At 38.1% G+C, this 26,989-nt stretch overlaps 1 protein-coding gene and 1 long non-coding RNA gene across 10 annotated transcripts in view; one reads left to right on the top strand and one right to left on the bottom strand.

Moving 5' to 3' along the window:
- The window catches only part of LOC123313034, a 112,847-nt gene that overhangs the window by 4,663 nt on the left and 81,195 nt on the right, over positions 1 to 26,989 (bottom strand). For 8 of the 9 annotated variants that reach the window (XM_044897699.1, XM_044897700.1, XM_044897703.1 and 5 more), the window contains 2 exons: positions 7,607 to 7,798; positions 1,348 to 3,772 (listed from right to left, as the gene is read on the bottom strand). In XM_044897699.1, the coding sequence (XP_044753634.1) occupies positions 1,348 to 3,772; positions 7,607 to 7,798 (2,617 nt within the window). Of the gene's footprint in view, positions 1 to 1,347; positions 3,773 to 5,226; positions 5,495 to 7,606; positions 7,799 to 26,989 lie in introns of those variants that run through there. The other variant, XM_044897705.1, reaches the window with a different exon arrangement.
- LOC123313054 lies at positions 3,660 to 21,630 on the top strand. The gene is made up of 3 exons (XR_006537709.1): positions 3,660 to 3,796; positions 17,755 to 17,833; positions 21,500 to 21,630. It is a non-coding gene; the product is annotated as an uncharacterized LOC123313054 (long non-coding RNA).

Here is a 26,989-nt window from a genome sequence, read left to right on the forward strand (position 1 = left end):
GTTTTGGTGGGTTTTTCGGGTCGGAACTAGGTACATATCGATAAAGTTGGCGGGGAAAGAGTTTGTTCGAAAATACTTCATTTATCAGATAGATAAAACATCCACTGATATAAAAATTAACAAATGTTACTATCTAAAACGAACTAGCACCCCTCTATCACTTGGTGCATAAGCAGAAGTACCATTCCATCGAGGAAGAGTAGATGCGGACCATGGTTTCGATCTCATTTGACCATGTCAGAGCAACACAACATCCACCTCGATGAAAATAAACCAATCGATGGACCCTTTATCATTATAATTGCTTTGGTGAGGTCTTTTTCTTGGTGCTCGGAGTTATGGTGGTTGGCTAGTTCGTTTCAGATCGTAACATTTGTTGATTTCTATTCCAATAGATGTTCTCTGAATTAATTTCTATTTTTATTGCTCGCCGTAATACGAAGGCAACATTTGATTATTTCATTTAATTTTCTCTTACAACCTAATGTATAAATCTGGCACACCGTAGTCTGTAGCTGTTTTTACGAAAATGTTAGGAAGTTAAGGGAAAATTGAGGATTTTTCAGAAAAACTTGACGCTTGGTCAACAGCCAAGTGTACCTAGTTCCAATTGAAACGAGCTGGGATATTCTTAATGATGAAAAATTCGTTTTTGGACGATAAAATCAAAAAATTAACAATTTATCGAAAAAGAGTCGTGATTATAATGTAGGTCAGCTCATAAATATGCACCTCAAAAAAACAATATCAATTCATATTTCACTTCTGGTAGATTGTGAGTCATGGTATTCGATAAAATTAGAAGCCATGAAATATACAGTTTACTAATAGTTCATGCACAAATAGAAAAAGGAAACATATATACAATGAAATGACTACAATATCCTGGAACAAACTTTATTTTCAGTTGAAGGTTAGTCTACTCTAAATGAAAATAAAAACTACATAATTTCTACATGGAAATTTTTTATTAAGAGAGAAAAGAAAATATTGAGAGTATGTTAGTAAAGTTTTTGCGATATTGATGAAATATACGAACTATGGAGTACTTTGAATGAAACAGAACTCAGTAAAGAAGTCGAAAATTTTTCGTCTTGTGATGTTGAAGAAAGGTGAATTCATGAAAGAAGGAAAATTGGTAACATTCTACAGAAGCGATTCATAAATTTTTATTTAAAGGTATCAAATTTGATTGCGTTTTGTAGAGGAGGTGAAAAAATTACTCGTCAATTTAGGTAATATGGAGAAGCCTAGAATTCTTAGTGGAGTATTACTTTTTTCCTTCTCTCTAGAATCTAGAATGGAGAGTTACAGTTAGATATCTTTATTCTCAGCATGCAAACTGACCTTTGGGCTCCTGTTTTACCGGTTCCGTAAACATATCGTGTTTGTTCAACGCATTATTTTGTACCACAATGGCTTGCCCTTCTCCAATATTCACCCTCGTGGAATACCCCCTGTGATTGTCCACCTTCTGACTCTCTTCCATATTCCTTATTCTGTCGGCCACAGAAAGAAAAGGTCTGGTTCGTTCCGTAGGTTCCACCCTGCGCAAATCGTGATGGTAGTCTTCCAACCTCTTCAGTTGGTCCTTTATGAGATCTGGTTGGTTATTCAAAATCGAGTTGTTGTTTTCAACCTTCCGATTATCGAATATGGTGCTGCTGACTGTGACCGTGGATTTCCAAATTGGAGGAGGGTCTTTCTCTGGAAATTTTTCCGAACTCCAGTTTCTATTCTCGTCGTCGAAGAAGTTGAAGTCTATCGGATTCTGCCCGAGATGGTACGGTTTCGGTTTTACCATCTTGTTCTTCAAGATTCCCTTGATGCTTTCGTTTTCGGCCGATTCTCGTCTGTCGTCGTCGAAAGCACCTAGGCTGTTGAAATCGGAATTAACAGTAACCACGTGGGATATGGGCGTTCGGGAGATGGTACTAGGTTCTGTTTCTTCTCCGCTGGCAACCTCCTCCGGGTACTGCTGGTTGCCGTTCGCGAAAAGCGTTTTTTCCACGTAGTTCTCGCCGAAATGAAGAACCGGAAGACCGTTTTTGTTGAAATCGCTCGGGTAACTCGGGTTTCTTCTCCTCCTCCTGAAATTTTGCGTCGGAGGCGGTTTCTCGTCAGTCTCCACTATATTAACTTTTCCCGATTCCGCCGCGAAATGCACTTCAGTTTTGCAAAACTCAACTTTTTTCGATTTCTTGCCGAGTCCGGAATAATCACTATCACAGCCTTCTGTAGTCGTCGGCGCGTTTAGGAACTTTTCGTTTATCACCAAACTCGTCCTTCGCGCTTCATTGTTCACCGTACTTTTGGAAACGTACTTGGTTTCGTCCACTGCTATGGAGTGCCGTTTGATATCTCTCTCTGGATGGTCGTCCCAGTGGCTGTTATTAGATACTATAGGTATTTTAATGGTGATGCCTGGGTTCAAGCTCCAATCGTTTTCTTTGTTTTTCTTGGTCCAGGAAGAATTAAACTCTGGATGGAATGAATTCGTTTTTGTCGTTGGGTTATCGAATAATGAACTTATCCTTCTCACATTACCGAAACTAGCGTCTTTCTCTATGTTATTGTTCAAACCACCGTTGTTATTGCTAGCGTATCCTTTGGGATCCACATGGTTGATCGCTGAAGGTATGATTATCACTTCACTGGACCTACATATTCCACTGTCTGTAGAAGATTCCACAAGTTTTTTATTCGAAGACATAGTTTCGTTTTGGTTGTGCACGGGTTCGAACCCGTACGACTTCCTCCTGTTGTACCAATCCTCACTCCTATTGGTTGTACCATTCAGCAATTTCGACCTAGATTCCAGGCTTCCTGTTCCAATCATGGGCTTCTTCATATAATCCATACCGAAGACGTATGATTTGACCTTGGCGTGCCCGGTTACTCTACCAGAATCGATCATCTTTTCCTCTGTTTTATATGAATCTTCCGTCACAATTCCATCGTCTATCTCTTGATCTTTAACTTTTTGATAAGGGTTGTTATCCGGGGAACTCGTCCTCCTGAGTCTTCCCTTAATTTCTTGTATGCTCTCGACAGTTACGAACGAGTTTCTCTTGGATTGAAGACTATTGATTTTCGAGCTTTCTGCTTCTTCATCTAGCGTTGAATTTTTTTCGCTGCTTGAACTCGAAATTGTTTGAAGAATTTGATCCAAAGCTTGTAAGTCTATGTTGTTTCCTCTCAAAGCTGTACTGAGTCTCCTCCCCTTCTCAAAATCCTCGGTTATCTTCCTCACGCTGACCGAAGTTTCCGGCAAGTCAATAGGTTTATTCGGCAGCGGTTTTTCTAACTTGGGGTATTGCAACGACCTTCTGATCTTCGATGTTCGCCTCCAGGTCTGGAGATGTTCGAGGTCCTCCAAATCTTCTATGCTCTTCGTGGATTTGTCTTTGTTCAAGTTTATTAGGAAATCTTCGCTGCTGCTACTCTTGGTCCTTAGTAAATTCGTATGACCGTTCGATGAGTTTGTCGCTTCGTCGTTTTTCTCGGACGCGCTGGTTATTTTGAGTCGGTTCTCGATGGGCGAGCCGTTGGTGAATTTTCCGAAGGATTGTTTGACGGCGTTCTCGTGGATCTGATGACAGAGACGCGTTACTTTCTGTAGGTTAGCTGACGCAACTCGATGTAGGTTGTCCTGTCTTATAGGCGATGTGTCATCTTTATTTTTGATCCTAGTCGGCGGACGTCTAGCCGCGCTTCTACCAATCACCGCCCTGGATTTTTGGAAGCTGAGGTCCAGCTGGTTGGAAGGAATCTGTAACAGTCGATAATTGTCAAGGTCAGTGTATTTCGTCAGTTTAAAAGCGATCGATTAATACGAATCCATTGCGTAACACATTGTGTCCGAGCATGACTAATAATCTGCTATGCAGTAGGTACTACTATATCTGGTAGAATACCTGTTTGAATGAGTAATGATACGAACGACAATGTAAAGGTGGAGGGGAAACCACAGTCACTGCACTTCGACTTGATTAGTGCCGGGAATAATGATTATTGAAGGATGTGAATCGTTAAAAATCAACTTTATGTCGGATAACAATTTATTCAGCTTATTCTGATGTGTCCGTTTTATTTATACCACATTTAGCTCTTTCATATCTATTGTTGTGAAGTTTATAACGCGAGTTAATTAGATGTATATTTTCATATTACCCAACAGAATCTTACCTCAATCACCTACCTATAGCAGCTGTTTAATTATCATTATTACGCCTAAGTTATCTTGCGCAAGTTGAAATTAACATTTTCAAGCTCAGAGTTTTCTTCTAATCCAACCTTTATTAATAACTGAACTTCATGGTTAACTTGATGTGAAGTTTCTCAAACCATCACATTTTCCACGTTAGAAATTATTGCTGTACCTATGCGTAAATCACGAGTTCAAACTTTGGGGACGTGATTATGAAACTGTTTATGCCCGTTGTGTAATTTCTGGGCAGATTGGATGCAATTTCTATACGAAAAACTGGAAAAAATTCACTTTTCAAACGAAATTAAGTGAAACGACTGGTTCGTTCGAAATGCCAACACAGATTTGTGTATTTTAACCAGGCTTTGTCGAGAGCCAAAGATTCTTGTTTTTTAGAGAAAGTTCTTCGTGGTACGAATACATTCCCGAAATTTCTTTAAAATCATTTTATTTTCAGACTATATAGGGTGTTTTCAAAGGTGAGAATTTTTTTTTACAGAAGTTGGGGAGTCGAAACTAGTCATTCCACCAAAAATTTTATGTATAAAATATAATATATGAGATGGCTGAGCCCTACAATAAATTTCCATTTTCATTCCCACGTAAAAATGGAACGGGCCAATATCTTAAACCTAAACGAAACCATATGCTTGAGTCAGTCATCACGAGATAAGTTTTTTCCCATTGCTTTACTATAATTCAAATCACAAATGATCTAGGGTCGTATTAGGATCTATTTCAGTAATCCTTTTGAATATTTTTTTTTTAAATTTTGTCATTTAAAAAGTTTTGTATAGGTGATTTTTAATGAAACGCTACATTTTGACTAGTTCTACCTTCTGTTAAAAAAAAGCCCAACCTTTAGATACCCCCTTATACAACTAAAATGAATAGTTCAAAAATACATTTCAGGCCAAAAAAATGAAGACTACCCTCTAAGCCTTCACGGTATCCAACAGACAATAAAAGTAGCTTAGCTTATTTCAACATTGATCATAGACGATTGAAATATTTACCATTTGGAGCGCATCGTTTCATGGTCCAAAGGGGGTATATTGGAATCTACGATCTACCTCATCCACCGAGTTTCACTTTCCACAAATATAAATCGAACGATCAATTATGCTCTACTTGGAAACCGCAAGTTTACACTCCACCGTGAACACTGTGCCTGTGCAACGAGCATAGATTAAACATAACCAGGGATTTAATCTTCGCGGTTGTCTGGTTCAAGGTGCCAGATATATGTTTAAACATAATGTAGATGGTCTCGGGAACGGGCAGCTAACGATCGCTACAAACAAAATATTAATTGATATTTACACAACGTGTAATCACGACCGTTTGACAGTTCGCTGGATGGCGAACGAGTTCGCGAATGTATAATGTCGGAGAAGCCAGTACGTAATGAAAAAGTGAGAAAAGAACGAGGTGAACGTGCAAAGTTAAAGGCGAACGCCAGAGACTAGACGTCCTCTTACAAAACGTCACGCAGAAGGCGAGAACTCAAGCGCTGCCTTATACAAGGTGATTCAACAGCAATAAATGGGTTGATAACTCTTTTAAATTTTGTGCTAGGATAATGATTCAAACTTTGGAGGAATCGGCTCTATTTAGCGCATAAGCCAAAAATTATTTTTCATTTTATGGGGACATCCGAAAGTAGTTAAACATTTTTGCTTTTCCAAATGAGGATACCCAATCATATTCTGAATCTACATGAAATTCTGACCTTAGGAACTGATTTATCTGTGTGCCTTTATGACGTAGGCCACTTTTGCCGAAAAATTTCTTGGTTATGATGGTTTTAACTAGTGATCATATACAGGGCAATTTGAATTTGAAAACTTGTCAGTCCAATTATGTCACGACAAGGATGATTTCGGAGATAATGCCGGAATAGGTCAATTTCTATTCGTAGGGGGACATATTTTGAGCAGAATTATAAGCCGAAATCTCCTCAACCCAAGGTGTAGGAGCTAGCACCCCTAAATTCTCAATAGGGAATAGGGGGTGAGCTATACCTCAATTGAGAGATCACTTGACCCTCTAGATGAATACTATGGTTTGCAAATTTTTATTGAGTTCTTCAAGTAGTTACAGGGGCTGACAATTTGAAAACTTGCCAGGCCAATTATGTCTCGACAAGGATGTCTTCAGAGAAAATGCCGGAATAGGTCAATTTTTAAAGGGAGGGGGACATATGTTGAGCAGAATTGTAAGCCAAAATCTCCTCTATCTTAGGTGTAGGGCTTGCCACCCTAAATTCTTAATAGGGAATAGGGGGTGAGCTATACCTCAATTGGAAGACATTATGTAGAGGGATATATTGTCTTCCAATTGAGGTTTAGCTCACCCTCTATTCCCTATTAAGAATTTAGGGGTGGTAGCCCCTACACCCAGGGTTGAGGAGCTTACGGCTTACAATTCTGCTCAAAATATGTCCCCTCCGAATAAAAATTGACCTGTTCCAGCATTTTCTCTGAAAACATCCTTGTCGCGACATAATTGGCCTGACAAGTTTTTAAATCGTCAACCTGTATTGTATTGTTCGAGATAAATTTAAGAGTTTTTTTAATGAATTACTTTTCTAGTCTTCTGCAGTTTTTCGGATAACTTCACAGGTGGTCGAAAAAACTGAGATTTTTCAACAATGATCTTTGAAAAATGCCAATATGCCAATTTTTTCTGTTGGATACCCTAATCTTCATTTTTATAAAAACATTCTGGACCTAAAATGAATAGTTTTTGAAATTTGCAACTGGAAAACCTCAATCTTCGAAACCTTAGAGTGTTTGTCAAAAAAGTGAAGCCTTTCATCATTCTAAACACAAAGAAATTAAGGTCATGCTCCTAGTGTACATAGTTCTCTTAATACACAACTAGAAGAGAGATACTCTGTGAAACTAATTAGCAGGTAGATCTAACATCCGATAGTAATTTTTTATTGGTATACCGGTGACCTTATATTTTTGTTTAGAATAATATAAGGCTAATAGCATATGGGAAATTTTAATGAAATATCTCTTCTTCCTTTTCATCAAAGGAAACGTGAGAAGTATCCCCATATTTATAAAAGGGTGCGAAACTTTAATTTTTTCGGACAAGGAATCACCTGCATTCTAGCCTCATCATTGGTAAACACTAGGCCTGAGAATTTTTCACTCGTATTTGGAATGGTGAGAGAGTTGGAATTTCGATGATTTAGTCATAATTAACGCTTTACTTTTTTCTAAATTCTCATAAAAACATAAGCAGGGACTCTTTCGACAATTATGTTGATTATTTTGTGCTTTGTATCGACTGAAAAGACGCGAAAAATGGAGAAATATCGAAAAAGTGTGAGCAAATCTCTGCATTTTTCCATCGAATGTTCGGATTTTTGATATCACCTACCTGCAACCCTTCAAACTCCCCGCCCTTAGCCTCCTCGATCCTCTTGTTGGTCCAGCGGCTGCTGCTCACACTGTGCGACTTGATGACCTGCAAGTGCCCCCCTGGCACCTGGCTCTGGAAGACCTCTAGCTGTCTCCTGGCCTGCTGACGGAGGGCCCCGTCCGCGTCTGTCCTTGCCCGCGAATCCACTACCTGCGGAAGAGTGTGTGTGTGTGAGAGAACTGAACTTGGTGTAAGTACCTGGTGAACTGACGGCGACGACGATGTCGTACTGCCGCCGCCGAAGGTTGGTATGGGAAACCGACGGAGGAAGAGGAAGTTCGCGGATAGAGAGCTACTGTTCTACCATCATCAGTCCGAACGCGTTCGATTGTTTTAGCTTTAGCGTCGACTACGCCAATTGCAAGTTTCCTGGATCATTTCTTCCGAACCACCGTTCGCTTTATTGAATGTTCGACTATTACCTATTATTTTTCTTCACAAAGGCCTTTCATTAAAGGCTGGTTGTGTAGATATGTTATTATTGTTTTGCGATAGGCTATTTTGTCATTTCAAACTGTTAAATTGGTTCGAACTATAACATTGTGCCCAAGTATTCATTAAGTCCCGTTTGCACCAATACCCCTTAAAACAAGTACTTAACTAAGTGTCGTTTAAAGTTAATGGACGCTTAATTTTATTCCCAGTTGCACGACTGTGGTTTAACAGAATCTTAAGTAAGGGGCCCTTAAGTTTTTATATCTAGTGATATTTTTGTTTTTTATTTTGGTGCAACTTCATCCTAGTCCAATAAAGCCATTTCATTGGTTGGCCTTTTGCCGATGATCGTTGTCATTTAATTAACCTTACTTTATTGTCGTGTCAGTCAGTTTCAAGTAAATTATTATAAGTACGACACTTTCTTTGTAAGGTCTTGTGTGAATTTGTTTTATAAATGTTGAACAAGAACGTGAAGAAAATGTCCTTATTGTCCTTGTTAGTAAGAATACGGTGAATGATTGCCAAGCAGGTGGTGGTAATCTACAAAGAGCACACAGCTTCTCAACAGAAGAAAAGAGTTTGTTGCTATAGTATGATTTGTGACACAAAATTGAAAATAAAAAAAACTGATGGCAGGACAATAAAGGCAAAAGAAAAAAGCTTAGTATTCAGTAATGAATTCATTCAATTTTCAAAATCCATAAAAAATGGGAAGTTCTGCAGCCAGTTCAACAAATTATTATAGGTTAGAATCCCGCCCTCAAATATTCAAGTGGTCATTATAGGAGCACTTAAATTTAAGGTTAGCTTTAGCCGTTTAAATGTCAGTTAGCAGCTGGTGCAACGTAATTTAAGTTAAGGGTTCATTTTAAGGGAAACTTAACGCTAAGTGTATTTGGTGCAAACGAGTCTAAATGAAAAATAACAACAAATCAGAAAAGAACCTTACTGAAATAACTTCTTCGGACGGTAAAAAGCTATTGAGTAGGTAGTTAGTTGGGTATTTCGGATCAGCTGACATAAACAGGTCAACAGGGGTACACAAATGTTGGTTATGTTTATGTTATTGTCATCTGGAGTGGTTTTCATAAATCCTTGTCAGTTTTCTGGGAAAATGTCGTTCCGTGAATATTATTTATCGTTCAGTGGTGATATGAAAGTGTATGATAGAAAACTGACAATATTACATAGTTTATTGTTCCCCTCAAGTGACGTCAATGTGAAATGGCTTATTATTTCAAGAATCATTGAAATATTCCAACATTAACTATTGCAAATTTCATCGAGTTATCTCTAAGATAGGACAGCCTATAGACTTGTAACTTTAAGAGCTTGGGAGAAATGGATGGCACATTTTCTATCTGGAGTTTCTAAAGATGGATACCAAAATATTGCTCTATTTTATTTTATTTTCGAGTTATAAGTGAGTTGAGTCTTTGGGTCTAATTATTCATGATTTTCATTGTCATAGTGAGCATTGTATCAGAATAGTCATAGTCCTTGTTTTAACCTTCAACGTTTCATAAATGCTTCTTGAGAAATGCACAGGTTCAATTCGATTTTATGATTAAGATGGCGACAATAATAAAGATCATGATATAATAGTGACGATGATGCATGAATAGACCTTTAGTTTTATCGGAAAACAACGTCTGTTTAATTAACTTAATTTATGCCGGAAGTCATTTATTGTAACCTCATTCCATAGAGGCTGCAAAATCTCTGGACAAATTTTCACCGACTTTTTTCGACGTAGTATAATATACTATTGAATTTTTAACCTAATTTCGGGACAACCTGTATACGATTGCCTAGGTTTTTTGTTGTCCGTATTTCAGTTAAATAATATTTTCCCCTTTTCTCCTTTTTTTGAACAAATAAACCTAAAGGAAGCTTATGGGTGTATTATTCGAATGAATCATTCGAAAATTTTCAAACACGTCAAGTTTCACTGGCCAGACTATCGAAGATGGTACTTCACGAGAATTATTCTTTTCCGGTCGCCGCAACGTTGTTTAATTACCAATCGGCGAAGGTTACTCATCAGTCAGCTTATATGCATTATGGATGTACAATATGTGTGTGTGTGTGTGTGAGCATGCATTGCCGACGGAGTGAAAAAAATGGGCACGAGCATGGGCGGTTTATGGGTGTACACGATGCAAAGGTGTATGACACTGCAGGTCGAGCCGCTAAAAAATCGGAGAGAGAGAAAGAAAGACGTTTTGTATGGTTCGGGATGGGCTCTTGAAAGGGGTGGTAGGTGGGCATTGATGGACGATGAACTCCGTGAACCCTTTCCGTGGCTGATGTGGATGGTCAAAGATCTTTTTAGTGTTCGAAGTTGTTACTTACATCGCTGAGCGTGGTATCAACGCGATCAGTGATTTTCAGGAGTTTTCTTGTCTGAATAAATTCATTGAAAATCCATTAATGGTAGTACACTGAGCATACACACAGTGCGATTATAAGTGTTCATGAACTCGTCATGGAATTTGTATGACTCCTGATACCAGGAACTCATTTTGTTTGTATTCAGTTAATTTTCTGTTCAGTGAACAAAATTCGTACAGGGAGTATCGAATTAGAGATCAACAACCGTAAAAACCGACTAAACGAAATCGAAAACGACAATCTCGAAGGTTTCGACCCACCTATCCATCATCGGATGATACCGACCATACAAAAACATTTTCTGCCTGCACATTGAGGTAATTACCGCAAGGTCGCGATGTTCTTTAATCCGGGAAATTAAAGGTCGCCATTAACGCGAGTTGAATTGTCGCAAATCGTTATTCGGAAATACAGCGAAAACTGACATCAAGGCCAGTTTATCGGATTGGCATCCATTTAATAATAACTAACTTTTTTGTTGAAATGATTTTATTGGTTGACAAAATATTCTCAATATCTCTTCTGGTGAAAACCATTCAGATAATAATAGCAGAATTTGTAAAAAATCTTGCAGATTTTACACAAAGATTCGTTATTCCCAAAATCGTCGAAATATACTCTTCATTTTTCTTGAAACTTTCACTACATTGCTCTCCCGAAATCTGAAACAAAAGTAATGAAAGTAAAGAAATTTTGTTCGTGGATACTGATCCTGTAATAGTAATTGTGCAATAATTATCAAAACCAATTTTTTGAAACGAATTGCATAACGAATAATATGTGAACAATATAGATGACTAAGACCATAGACATAGAGACATGGACTGTGCCTTCCCTTTATATCTATGCATGAAATACGGTCAAAAAAAGTGACAGAGAGAAAAACACGTCGGGAAGGCAGTTGTCTTTTTCTAGAATTTTGATTGGTCTACACTCACCTCTATGTGAACAAAAAAGAGAAAGGTATATCCCGACGAGCTTTTCTCTCTTTCTAATAAATAGCCAATTTCATGCTGGCATTGCTCAGTCCATGTCTCTATGTCTATGACTAAGACACAGTTGCAGAAACGTCAATTAGAATTTAATGGTCCATTAAATTGTGTATATGTCTTGTTTAATGAAGGATTAAAGTTGTTCTGGTCCATTAAATTATAATTGACGTTTCTGCCACTGGGCGTTAATGATTTAGACCCGACTATGAAGTGAAAATCTTTGGTAATATTTTCTTGAATTGTCAGGCTTCTTATCCGGAAATTACTTCAAATCCTATTCTTTTTACATTGTTTGCAGGGCAGGAGAAAGCCTATGTGAATACTCAATCGTTCAGTTTCTTATTTTTCTCAAAGCTCGATTTCAAACATTAATTATTGTATAATAAATGTTCTAAAAAAAATTAGGCATTTTTTTGATAGATAACGGAACTAGAAAGCTCAGGAGTTTCAATGAAAAAATTCTGTTCCCTAATTTCCAACTTTACTCGAAATTTTAGTCCAGAATTGAATTTTTTTCAGTAAAAAAAATCACGCGAAGAAAGTATTCACTGGAACTGAGAATGTTTCAAGTAATGGTCTACGTTTGTTCAAGATGTTCGAAAGGTATACCTATCTGCCCACTTTTCCAAGTAGAGAATAAAAACATAATCATGAAATATTTCCCATGTCAAGCATCGTTGACGTTCGTACAAGGAATTATAATGATTTGTCAGCTAAATAGACATGTCAGATGATATAAGCTAACGGATTTGCATGCCAGATCTTTATATATTCCTCTAATGCCATATGTTAGCGACTGTTGTCGAAAGTAATAAAGGCGAGTCCACCTACGGTTCTGTTTAAATATGGTACTAACTCCTTTCTCATATTTTTAAACGGTTATGCAACTCATCTATCATAGATTTCCGGCATCATACGGCAGAGGATCGGATTTTTTTTTTCGTATTTATTATGCTTTACCGTCACAACACATAATTTGAAACATGAAATAGAGCTACATACAAACAAGTCCAATAAAATGCACACGTATTCAACGAGAACTAATCAGTGGCGGTTCCAGAAGTGATTTTGGGAGGGGCATAATTTTATATTTAAAATTCTGTAATTTGTGGTTGTTGATATAAAATGGGTATATCTCTATAATTATAATATAAGTTATATGTTTGAAAGAAAACAACTTTGAAACTTATTTTTATTTGAAGGGAGAAATAAAATTATTTTTCGATATTCGAAAACGTGTTCTCAAAGAGTAACTCTTCTAGTAACAAATCTCGAAACTACATCGAGCTCGGTGCTGACGATTTCTTATTCATTCATCTTTCGAGTCGTTTATCTCTGAATAAAAGTAACCGCAGATGGCAATGTGATACATATCCTGAAAGACCAACTCTTCTAGAAATAAATCTGAGAATTTCATTCATCTAAGTGCAACCGTTCGGTCTTGACGAATTTTTAACTGAACCCATATTTTTCAGAATTTTTCGAAAGTCAGCTTTCGAGTCGTTTATCTCTCAATAAAAGTAACCGTAGATGGGAAATGTGATACATATTCTGAAAGAGCATTTCTTCTAGTAATAAATCTGAGAATTTCATCCATCTAAGTGCAACCCTTCGGTCTTGATGAATTTTTTACTGAACCCATCTTTTTGAGGATTTTCGAAGGTCAGCTTTCGAGTCGTTTATCTCCCAATGAAAGTAACCGCAGATGGAATTGTGATACAGACTCTGAAGGAGCAACTCTTCCAGTAATAAATTTGAGAATTTCATCCATCTCGGCACAACCGTTCGGTCTTGAGGAAGTTTTAACTGAACCCAAATTTTTCGAAGGTCATCTTTCGAGTAGTTTATCTTCCAGGAAAATTATCGTAGATGTAAACCTGATACATATTCTAGAAGAGGAACTCTTATAGTAATAAATCTGAGAATTTAATCCATCTCGGCACAACCGTTCGGTCTTGAGGAAGTCTTAACTTACCCCATCTTTTTGGGAATTTTTCGAAGGTCAACATTCGACCCGTGTATCTCCCAGAAAAATCATCGTAGATTTAAATACGATACCTATTCTGAAAGAGCAACTTCTTCTCGTGACAAATCTCAAAACTTCATCGAGCTCTGTGGGACCGTTCGTATGACGATCGCCATTTGGAAATGCGACTTCTAGGAAAATCACCCTGTACATCATCGTACGAGACCGTAAACGTAGACCGGAATATGCAAATGTTCCGTCCGGTTCTAACACTCTAATTGATTATCGCGCCTCCCACGATTTGTTTTGAATACGAATCAGGAGACGCGGGTGTTTTTAAACATGTCGAAACCGTAGAGGATTCGTTTGTTCCTCTTCTTCTCGGCCAGGTGTGTTCGTCATCTGCTTGATATTTTATGCAATCGCAAGGAAGGGGTGCGGCGTGCGGGACGTATAATTGCACGGTGTGTTGTGCATAATCAGGATTGCTTTAGGACCGTTTGGATCGATGGGATGAATCGGGGGAAATTGTTTCGTCTGATACCAAATAAATACGTGGAGAAAGGCTTGTCTTGAACACTGAAATCACCATTCTTGATAATTTTCAAATGGGCTGAACTGAAGTCCATAAGACGTTGGTCCTCTGCCATTGGTTTTTTCCCTGTACTACCTTTGAGTATTCAATCCCATTCGGTTATTGGTTAATACTCGATGGTAGTACGAAATAGAACGCCACCATTTCTAATCTAGAGAATTACTGGTCTCGTACAATCGCTGCGGCTGTGGTTCTTATGTTTCAGCTTCACGGCCTGATTGCAGCAGCGATTTTTGCGCTTTCTAATGGTGAATCGGACAGTGCAGCGTGCATATTGAATGGCACCTTTTGCGATCTAACAACGTACGGTAGTAATTTTATCATCAAGTGCATATTGTACCGACGAAAGCGATACCGAATATTATACATCGCAATATGGATCAGGGCCGACGGCCGAGCCGGTTAAATCAGCGAACTGGAGTGACGTGAACGCTCAATTTCGCGACCTCGATTCCTCCACCGAGAAATTTTTTTTTTTCGTGAAAGGGAAGTAGATTAGTACTGAGACGGCTCAGAAGCTATTCCAATCGGTGGATCATTTAGGAAATTTTAACCTTGGTATCAGATATCTTAAACGTGGAAATCAATTCGATGGTTTGTTTGTTTCTCCGTCTTCCAAAAAAAATGGGGAAGCAGATAAAGTTGATTTTTCAGATCTTAAGGTCTTGCTTGAAATGTTTCTTCTCCTTCTACTAGAATTGGTGCTCCATTTTACGCTCCCCACTAGGTAATCGACGAGGAAACTTTACGTCACATAACCGAATACAATGAAGTTATCTTCGAAATAACGAGCCTTTGATTTTGATGCTTTCCCAGGTGATAAACATAAACTGCAACGAACCGACTGATCAACGTCGCTCGAAAAAAATGCGCCGAACGCATATGGCGAAGTGTTGCCAACATAAATATACATTTATGTTCGAATATTAATGCGAACCGCGAGTGCGCCTCTTGCAAAAGCCGACCATAAGTCACTCCAACACTCTTCGATAAATTTTCGCAATATCTATCCATCGGCATGATAGCGGCTTCGTAAACGGCCTGTCTTCGATCAGGCAAGGTATGTGGGTATCTCCATAAGTGTGCATGTTAACGACAACCTGAACTGACTCCAAAGAGAACACCGCATCGGAATAACACGAAAGTTACGATGCGAAAATCGAAAATTGTTCAAATGTTGGCTTTTTCGAGATTTTAATAATTTCCGCGTGTCCTATGACAGCGAGAAAGTGGAGAAGTGCAATGAATAATTTCTCCTTGTGGGATATACATCATTTCAGACCGATGACCGACGTCGAATGCTCAGGTTGCAGGGTAATTAGTCAGCCATGGCACAACAATGGAAATATTGCCTATTATTATCATATATACCGTTGTCATAAGTTCAAGCTACCACAGCATTAATTCGATATAACAGTTTCTGACATTCGAGGCGAGATCACGAAATTTTCTCAATTAGGCAAAGGCGTGTCGCAGACGGGGATTAACTTCGTCGTCTTGTGCCGAGTATGTCTAAGATTACATAACATTATAATTACATCGGATAGGTTGGGACGAAAGAGAATTATGTCGAACGGTTTGAGAGGAATTTCACGGAGCATCCTATATCATCGAATGTAGGTCCTTAACGTGAGTAATTATTTAATTTTCATGTTTTAAAAAGGGAGATTTATGATTGAAACTGCTTCTGAAATGAATCAGTTTGGCTGACGGGGTCAATCCTGAATCGATTCTGAATCGGTTGCTAATGGAGATTCAGTAATTCCATTGAGTAGGTATATAGATTAAGAGAATTTAACGCTGAACATAGGGAATGCTATGAGAAAGAGGAGGACAGTAGAAATGCAATCGCCCAGTGCGATAAAAGGTGAAAGATTATTTCATATTCAACTGGACCACTCCATATTTGATCTGTCCTACGTATTTTTAAGTGAGCTCCGCCTGTCTTAGCAGTAATTTAGTGACAAAGCGTAGTAAGAAATGATTCAGAGAGAGGTCCATATGAACATTCGATAATTTATCATCTGCAATAAAATTATTCAAGCACTAAGCGATTGCATTTCTACACTCCTCTTCTTTCTCATGGCATTCCCTATGTTCGGCGTTGAATTTTCGTAATCTGTATATCAATTTCGATGTAGGCACTGCTCAAAAAGGTGTATGATAGTTTTTTGTGGTCCGTATGAGCGATAATGGGCTATAGCAACTCATCTGGTGATATTTAGTATCAATTGTGGACTGATTGTCACGAGTTTAACATACGTGTAGAAGCCGTGGTCGCGTTCGTGTTAGTTAAACGAAGATTTAACTCAACCAGAAGTTGCTAACTGTCTCCAGTTTTCGCAAAGTGTTGTTAGTACTGAAGCAATGAAGTGCTGTGATAGTTTGGAGTTACTGTCTATCCAATGATTCGAAACTGTTTTACTAGAAATACATATTAAAGTGGGTAATAAAATCTTACATTGAACGGTTCGGAATCAGTTCGATATCGTTTATCGACATTATGTATGTATTTTGCCAAGCTTCTAGAGCTGCATCTGCCGTATCATTTAGCCCAGACGTGAACGACTCGAGTTAGGTCTCCAGATGTCTGATCTGGTGAGCGAAGGGGCATTAAGGACACCAAATGAATAATAGATGAGATCCGCATGGCGGCGAACCATTGCCGATTGAATTTGAGTCGATGCCCCCGCGAAAAATCATACGTCATTAGTGGGTTATTTAAAAGGCTACCCGAGAGATGTGAGAACGGGCCAACAAACGAATCTTGAGCCGTCTGAACCGAGAAAGGATGTTGTTACACTTGGAGGAACCCGCTGATGTTGAGAGAAGAAGAAAAAGGAGCCAACGACCTCCGAATACTCTTCATTGTTCCCGGACATGCATTTTTTCGCGCACGATATACACTGCACACAACTTGTGTGGGTTGTCATCAGGGATTTTGTACCATAATAACTGTTTGAAAATGTCGAGAGAGATAAGAATAGTTGAGGCTAAAGCGCAATAATGAATGTTACTTTACAGTGACACTTGGAGGTAACGACTGCTTTCATTCAAAGAACAAATAGGACTTATCTTCAGCACTCTGGAAGGGTCGATATCGAAAGTGGACGCAAAACAAAAGATCCCCGCAGTATTTATCTTCTAGTTCTCAGCTCCGATGCCCTGATTAGATTAAAAATTGAAATGGAAAAAAATCAGAGACAACACTGGTATTTTCGGTCGATGTTCAACTTTCGGTGGTAATGCTCTGGGTCGAGCAGTATATACCGGCAGTGGGCGACCACTGCTACCAGCCCATCCGAGTACAAATGAACGATTTCGTCCGTCTTTTTTTTTGTTGCTTTTAAATCGCCGTGAATCATGATTTATCGACCCGAAAATTTGGTGCGTTGTCAATTTCCGCCGCTTGTTTTCGTTTCTTTTTCCGCCGAGTTTATTCTCCGAAAGGTACAGGGCGAGGTTGCCCGAACACGATCAAGGTTCATAAACCGCAGACGGTGCACTTCGTGTAAGTCGACACGCAGTTCGTCCAGGAAGGAAATTCTGAACCGAAAGCCGGATGATTTTTCGGTAGCGATGACTCATACACCAAGAGCCGCCAAATTTTGATTCTTTAAAAAATTAGGAACCCCCTTTTGAAAATTTATAGGTTCTGTTTTGATACTTTGTAGATTTCAAAAACCGAACAAAAAGTCTATTCCTCCTTGTTTCTTTCTAGGGAAGTACTGAAGTAATTGTCTGGAGTGACTTCTGGTCTTATCTGTCTTGAGTATTCGTCATCTTGATTCCTGTTAGATGTAAGTACATTATTTACATTATTAATTTATCCTTAAGTTGCGTTTCACCAAAAATCACCTATAAACATTAAATGTTGCATGAATCAGTGTTATATGTTATATCTTCAAACGGTTTATTGGGAGGGACAGAAAATGGAAAATTGGGATGTCCGTATTTTTCTCGTTATTTTGAAACTTGGACGATTATTTATGGATTGGTTCATTTCGATGAGTTGTATTCATTAACAGAAAAATACTTACGACACAATTGTAAAAAAATGAGTTCACATACAGAGGATGTCTGTAAACAAATGCGAAGGACTAAGGGAGATGATTTCTCGATGAAAATAAGCAGGGGTAGTTCCTATAAATTGTTTTCGAAATCGACCTCTTTTCCAAGATACAGCCTTTGGAAGGCGATGAGGAGTAGACAGTTTAAATTTTTTTTACGGGTTCTAAAAAACACTGATTCATAAAACTATACATAATATGAAGCACTAAATCTCATAACTTTATTATTAGGTGTTGAAAATAACAACCCCTTATGATTTTCCTTCAAAAATTGTTTTCGTGGGATAGATTTTTGAAAAATAAAATTTTCTTCACCTTTCAATTCTGGAAAAACAAGCTTGCAAAATTTCGATACAGTCGATACTTTTCTCGGAATAAATAAAAACTTGCAAGCAGTTGTGATCACTGTTCAGTCCACTTCATCGTATAGAGTCATTCGGGGTAACTGAGCGCAGTGGGTAAGTGTGCGCAGTGTGTATATCTCGACTATGCAATGTATGAAAGAGAGGTTCATTTGGGTGAAGCAAGGGCGCAGAATCGCCATATTAGTTTTTCATAGGAGTGCGCCGTGCCACGTTTCTTTAACTTTTTATTTGCAATCAATCAAATTCACTAGTTTTCTTGTTAATTTTTAGCATTTCTGCACATTCTGCCAGGTCCAAGTTTCGAGTCCCTCAGTGTTAAACAATATTTTATTCGATCATGGGCATATTCATCTAAATATATAATAAAAAATTTTAGGTTCTCTTAGCTGCTCAACTCTATAAGAACGTCAATTCAAATTTTGGCTTACTGGGGAAAGTGTGCGCGGGTAAGTGTGCGCATAGATTCATTATATGGGCATTAGTTCAGTGAGGAATAAATTATGACATTGTTGATTTTCTTGGTTAAGACTCGATCAATATTGTCCTATTTGTTCAGAAAAATATGAAGAGCCACTAACAGGGGAATGTATCAAGTGTTGTGTTCACCAAGAATTGTGGCACGAACAATAATGCACTGCTTGTAAGAAGGCGCTTCTGTATCGACAATAAACAGCATTTCTTTAATATTGTAACAATTTGATGACATTATTTTGTAATTTGTTTTGATTGTGTGGTTCACTAAGCACTGCGTTCACTTACCCCGTGAGGGTGCTTACACTTACCCGCAATACGGGGCATGTGAACGCACTCCGACTTTCTCTATTAAATTTTTTTTGCGGAAAGAAAACGTTTTTGTTTGTTTGCTTTTTGATGTTTTCTTATAGATTAGAAAATTCTCTATCTTATGAATACGTTTTAATTTTCCTAGCTTCAACATTTGAAACAGGGTATGGCTTGAAAGGCAAAAGTGCGCACAGTTGCCCCGAATGACTCTAAGTGTTCCAAAGAATGACAACCTCCCTCTAAAATTCATGCATCAACTCTCTGCCTCATACACCTTCGTATACTGCTTGTACTTTTTAATTTATTCGGAGAAAAATATCGACTGTATCGAAATTTTGTAGGAGATTTTTCTGCAGATTCGAATGGGAAACCTTATAAGAAAATTTGATTTTTCGAAAATCTATCCCACAAAAACAATTTTTCAAGGAAAATCATAAGGGGATGATTTTTTCAATAACATAAAAACAAACACTTTTTGCAGCGCATTCCGTAATTGTTTCCACATTCCGAACCTTGCCTAACCCCGTAGGAAATATCGGAGGCGGTTGAAAAGAAGCAATTTTACGTTTCGCGACAAAAACCGAATTGACCACCTTTACGGCGTCGCGAATCGAATCAATTAACGTCGACTTTTTCTCGCAGGATCCTCTCGTCATCCGTGACCGAAGCAATGTCGATCGGGTTGGGCTAGATCTGGTAAACGACCTTATCACAATGGCGGATTAGCGGACGGTCGCAGTAATTGACGGGACGCGCGCTTAATTGCGACGCCGATACGGGCAAAAATGGCCAACTGTAAATCCAAAATAGGCGAAAGCCATTACGGGAAAGACCGACTTCGAACCCCGGCTCGTGACCGAACTTACGGTACGGTCTTACGTAAGCCGGTATTAGGAATCGTTCGTGACATTGACTCGGCAACTATTTTCCCATCTATTTCACGTTGAACTTTTTTTTTCCCCCATCGTGATCGGATCCTCGGAGGTACAGATTGTCGATTTCAATTCACCAGCCAGTTGAGGCTTGCGGTTACAACCTCGCAGCTTATGACACTTAATTCTCATTATATCGGTGTCTGTTCTCTTCTCATTGAGTATAGTAAAGTAAAACGCAGTTTGCACAAAAAAATTTGACGTGACGGTCCTCGATGTTTAAAAAAAATAGGGCATAGCTTTTGATGGCCCAAAAACGTCGAAATTTTCTGACTCTGTTCAGTTTTTCGCTTGTTACTCCTGAACAACGAACTCTTAAAGTGAAACCAGTTAGAGAGCATCAATGGAACGTAATCGAAGACTAAAAGACGCCAATTTTTTTCAGATTGGCCAAAATGTACCATTTGTCCTTTCGAAGATGACATCTTAATGTTATAACCTAACTAATACATCTTCTGTAGACCAGTAAATCAGAGAAATTGTCCTTCTATATGGTCGTCGCTTGCGTTCCACTGCGTATAGTCGTACTTTCGTAGCGACACTCTTCTGGGTCGTATCGAACGCTGGGCGATAAATCAATCTTGTCCCACATAACCGGAGGCTGGTCGTTGGCCCAATTCCACTAATGTATATTATCTAAAGTAATTAAAACCACGACTTATTGATGTGAAAATGGTTCAACTTGAAAGCACTTCTCTTCTAAAACGGTAGTAGCTATAACTGATCTCTGAAGAACGAACCATAGTTTAAAACAACCTCATCCCCTAAAACCACCCTGAAATACCTCAAAAATGCGTAATCAAAAGGTGAAAATTATTACACAAACAGTTCATATACATACATCATTACGAAAATAATCCTTTTTTCAACTAGTGGTACAAACAACTATTTTGTAATCTGTATAATTATTACCCAACTAATATTTCACTCAACTTAACGAACCTACTCCAGTTGAATCTCCCCTCGTTCCACTATGGCGGCCGGGCCCATCTTTTTCAATATTCTAAGTGGTTTGTTTACCTTGTCTAGTTATATTACTGAAGGAATAACAAAACCACAGATGAATACTATTCAACTTAAAACCAGTACTCCTTTAAAACGGCAGTGCCCACGACGTCATCACAGCCCAAAAGCTGATCTCCGAAGAACGAACCGCTGTTTAAAACAACTCTCAACCCCTAATACCACCCCGAATTATATTAAAAACGCGAAAGAAACATGTAAACATCGCGAGAGATATGAACAATAAATTGACGGCATCATATGACATTCGACGTATAACATTCTTTTTCTTAATCATCACGTTTTGTCAACAGGTGAAGCGAAAAATGTGCGTTCATCTATGCTTCCCCTGGAAACTCGAAGAAATAAGGTCCTTTCGTTTGCATAAAAAGTGTAGCACTTTACTACACTCGATTTGATTTACACCAGTGTAGAGGAAGTGTAGTTTATCCACACATAGTAGTAGAGATGTAGATAAACTACACCTCTATACTGGTGTAAATTCAATCAGCCAACGAATACTAAAATCGAGTGTAGAAAAATGCTACACTTTTTATGCAAACGAAAGGACCTATAATGACACAGAGAAAAAATTCAATATCCGACGTTGCATTTGGATTAAGAGAGGTAATGTTCTTGTTCGTGACAGGGTAATTAAGTCATTGAGACAGAATGGTCTGGGCAATACCCACATCTAAAGGAAACATAAAAAACAAAACGTACGTAAGTAAGTTAACTAACGCGACCATAATCAAATACATGCGCACATTGCTCAGTTCGTACTGTCTTAGGAAAGAAAACATAAGTATAATGCGAAATTGTTTGTTTTATTATAAATAAATTTATAAATGTTACATTAAAGAAACGCCAATACGTAATTATAGCAGGCGGTAATAATATCCAAGCAAAACATTCTGAAAATAAAAAAATCATTATTTTTATTTTTCAATCTTGTTTTCTTTAACCCTCAAACCAGATTTCCCGGAAAAGGGCGGCGCTACCCTCTGAAAAATTAGCAGGGTCCCTTAATAGGTCCTCTTGTTTGCATAGAAAGTGTAGCATTTTTTACACTCGGTGTAATTTACATTCGATTTTTAGAATTCGTTTGCTGATTGGATTAACACCAGTGGAGAGGAGGTGTAGTTTATCTACACCTAGACAAAAAGGGGTGTAATATTAGTGTTCTATGGTGTAAATGCAAAATTTGATGTTAATGTCACGTTACAGTAATCCACTTCAAAATGGATAAGATTGAATTTAAAATTTGCGATAAGTTCATCACATTACAAGAGGATGAAAAAATAACACATCTTCTGAGAAACGTAACCATATTTCGAATTCGAATTATGAGTCTATGAGCGTGACAACCTAACATCAGTTTTTTTTCATTCGTTTGCGCAATTACACCGAAAATCAGCTGATTTAAAGTGCAGCAGTGTAGATTACACTACACTGAGAAACAGACGAAAGGACCTATTATGAAGCCGAACAATTGTGATAAGCTTTTATGTCATCGCGTATACGCGAGCTGCATGACGATGATATTAATTATGGCACGCTTCTAATCGGGCAGTGAAAGTCTTTTTCATTGTGGCAGCCCAGATAATGATAGTTCTGTATTTGAGTGACCAGAGACGTATTAGAATTATTAGACAAAAAAAAAGCAAACGCATTCAGTAATTCGTATTCGACTTTCGAATAATACTCTAAGCCCACTGAATAGTAGTAGTAGTAAGCTTCTGTGGATTAATATATGTATTGGGTTTTTGGTTCGGTGCTACTAAAGCAATGGAGGCCTTGATTGCGTGCAGAAATTACCCTGATAAAATATGGTGAAGTAAAGCAAAAATACTGCAATAAATGTACATTGTACATTTGATTGTGAGACCAGTAGATGTTCACTTGTGGGGCAATCTCTTCTGTCATACCAAGACAATTCAGAAGAGCACGAGGAAAGTCCCGATATAATACAAGTGTAAATCCAAAAAAACAAACGATGATATATGAAGAGAATCCGAATGATTTGAGTTAAACGGAATACCCTCTTTCAGAAGCTTTCTGTACATGGAGAAAAATCGATCCCCTGTATTCAGTTAACATTGTGCAAATGCAGTAAGAGTTGATAACCTCGAATTGCTTTTGCTCACTTTCCATTGCAGGTTCTCTTTTTAGAATCCTACCAGATTTCTATTCCCCATGACAGGTTGTAATTGACATTTGTTGTTTTTTTTTTAGTACGTTTGCGCAACGGAATCTTCTCCGAACGGGACGTTAGTACGAGCATGCATGACTTCTACGACGGATTAATTTATACGAGTGATTATGACGAGATAATTCGAGATTGATGTGTTTCGCGCAATTCGACACGCATACGGTGAAAGCATATCCTTGGATTGGCGTCGTTTATTCGGGACACACGCGAATTTTGCGTCTTAACGGTTCGTCAAAATCTATATATGCCGGGATCTTTTCTAATCTCTCACCCAGTGATTCAGGTCATGTGGTACAAAAGTACTCCTGAGTAAAATACTCCACAAAAGTTAAGCAAGTTCATTGTTGATATCGAGACGTGACCGAGAAATGGACGCTCAAGATCTACCACTCCTGCACAAGATCGGTTTATGTGTCTACCCGTTGAGAGGCTTTGATACTAGTCGAATAAGCTTTTTGAATGTTCTGGAGTTTTAATTGAAACAGTTCCTCGAAGAGTGAATAAGTTGAGTGATGCCAAGTTACACCTCTGTTCACAAAGTGTGATGTGGTAGTTAGAGTGCCATAGTGTAGTATACAATCCAATAAACCTCAGATAAATGTTGAATAAATAGTCGATGTGAAAAGGAATTTCGTTAGAAGTTGAATAATTCTAGCAATTGTTAATCTATCGAATATTAAAAACTGTGGATATCTACACGGCGTGTAGAAGTATTCGTTCCGAGCTTAAACCAAGAGAAGCCACCCCGTAGCTTCGATAGCCGGTCTCATTTATTTCCCTTATCATGAGACAAACAATCGAGAAACCACAGAGATTAAGGCCCCGCGAACACGACACATATCAGCTGGATAATTTACAATCCTGGGTGGTGGACTGTGATGCAGTGCACCATCAGGGTTAGAGACTTGGCTTATAGTTCAAGACCTGCAGTCGCGAACTGATGGCGCCGCGCTGTTCAGCACTTCCGCAAAAACGTGTTCTGGCGACATTTCTCCATAGGTGCGTCAGCAGGTGACATTTTTAATGTTATCGAATGCAGTCGAGTTCGAAGAGATAAAACCGGATATCTGAAGCGAGCTCATCCCTCTGAGAAATTATCATCGGTCTCGAATTACGCTGATGAGAAATACTAAACACTGGATTCGGAATGTATAGTAAATGCCAAAAAATTTAAATTTTATGGAACTGGGTGGCTATATCGGAACCATTAGTGAAAAACGACATACATCCTTAGTGATTAAAGAGTGCTTTCCGATAGATATTTCCTTTTCAGGCTCTTGAATATATATGTCAATAGTCTTTGTTTTATCATCTTCAGTGCTTTCCAATTATTTTGATTATAAATTCGAAACAGAAAAATTTTCATCTGCTCATTCTGAAACCACGCTTTCTACAAAAATAAGGTAAAAGCTTTTGTCGTAAATATAACGTACAAATGAGTAAAAAATTGATTGAGAAAGGAGAGGAATAGTATTTCTGCATTTCCGTAACGAACTTTTTTTGAAACTCAGAACTATCACGTTTTATAATCAGATAAAGTAACAGGTTCATCGAGAAGGGACCACCAAGAAAACCGTCAATGCTACAAACCCTATGAGTCATATGTATACGTTATTTCTTTGGCGATCTGAAAAACACCTCGTTATTCGAAATCGTTAAAATCCGACGATAAAAAGTTAACGGCGAGCGTGGTTCATCAAAGAAGAATCTTGAATAATCAAAGTTATGGAGCTATAATTCGAATGAGAAGCCTTGGAAGAATTTTTTCTCATTTAATACCTGAAGTGGTTGTTTGATCTTGAACCTGTCAGCCTTAGGTTGACTGGTGCTCTAAAAGTGACGTATTTTACTTCATCATCTATATTTCAAGCCAGAAACTGAGGGATTACAAAATGAAAATGTTGAAAAGGGTACGAACATTTCTTTTTCTGGAGTTGTAGGTACCTGAGCGTGCGAATCCAACCATTATTGCAATATTTAAAATCGATCTCTTTCGACACCGGTCGACAATAAATGTATCGGAATGATTCGCGATTCTCATTGTTCCTCGTAATACGGATTATTGCAAAATTTTGCATTTTCTACGTGGAGGAGAGACATTGTGTGCATCGAAATGTCAAAAGATGAGAAAGAAAAGGTTACGGCAACTCGCTATTATTGACGGGGCCTTTTCATCGGATACGCCATTTGTATCCGCACCATTTACTCACGATTGTTCAAATCGGACTGGTTCATTAGTTTTGATTCTAATCGATTTCCAGAATGACATCAGTCGAAAATAATGTGGAATTATGACGATTGAAAATGGAACAACGAAGGTTCAAAAGTTGATGGATGGTGACATTAAATTATTGAAGACGGAAAATTGTATGTAAGAATTTTTCGGCAAGTAACCATTTTACAGCCTTCTTCAAGGATTATCTTCGTTTTAACCGAATGCGGAAAGATATGTTAAATTCCACAGTTTATGGATAATGATTTACTACAAGTGCTGAACTGAATTTTTGATTTAAACGAATCGACACGGTGCGGCATCTATCTAGCATTCCTCGAGTTAAATGAGGACCATAAACTACCTAATTATCTGAAAACGTCCTTCCCAAATATTTCATTACTTTCGTCGAACGTCAAGCATCTTTATTACTTGATCGTCTTCCATCCTTTGATTTTCCTCTATCACATAATACATATTTTAACACTTCAGTTGCTTGATTGACCTCACATTAAGCTCAGTCTGGTCAGTTAAATGCATGTGTTGGTGCAAAAAGACATAATTTATCGGGATTTTTCAGAAGTGCCATATCCACCAGTGTCGATACGAGGTACCCACGCTAAAGCGCCCAATCTCAATTAAAATTATTTAATAATATTCTCGAAGCCCGTGTTTAAGGCGAACGATTTACATAATGCAATTAAAACCCACAACCAATTCACTGAAATTTTCGCGACGGTGAAAAATTTCCATTTTTATTGACCAGAACAATCGGCGATCGTAATTTATTTATTTTTAATTGACGGATTTTTCGACCCGAGGAAAGTTTTGAATTGCATAGAAGGATTTGGCAACAATCATGCATTTGCGAGAGTCGGACTTCATGGAAAATCCTCGGCCTCGTGAAATTGAATGACGTATTTCGATTCTCCAATTTCCGAAGCTACCCTCTGAAAAGAAATGTTAGCTGAATCACTTCAAAGTTTTTTCAGTAGCACACTTTTCAAGTTTAGCTGTGAGAGAAGGGTATTTCCGGTAATCATTGAAATACAGACAGATGACTGTCTGCATCGTCTATCTTTCTCAACGTTGAAGCTGCAAAATGGCGCATGCATAACGAATCTTGTCCTATAACTAAATAAATTAAGGGTGTGCAAGTTTCAAAACTATGAGCTACAGTGCTACAGAACTACCAGTTCGATTTGGAAAAATATTCAAAATATTCAGTATTTCCATACATCAACTAAATTACTCCTACATTTTGTTACCTTACTTCATAAAGGTCACCTCCAATCTTGTTCACCAAATTCTTAACCGAAAAAAAATTTACATTGATAATCCCGCTTAAAGACACATACCTATACATACTCGAGAATTCGC

The sequence above is a fragment of the Coccinella septempunctata genome, chromosome 5, assembly GCF_907165205.1.
Source record: "Coccinella septempunctata chromosome 5, icCocSept1.1, whole genome shotgun sequence".
In the NCBI taxonomy this organism is placed as follows: domain Eukaryota; kingdom Metazoa; phylum Arthropoda; class Insecta; order Coleoptera; family Coccinellidae; genus Coccinella; species Coccinella septempunctata.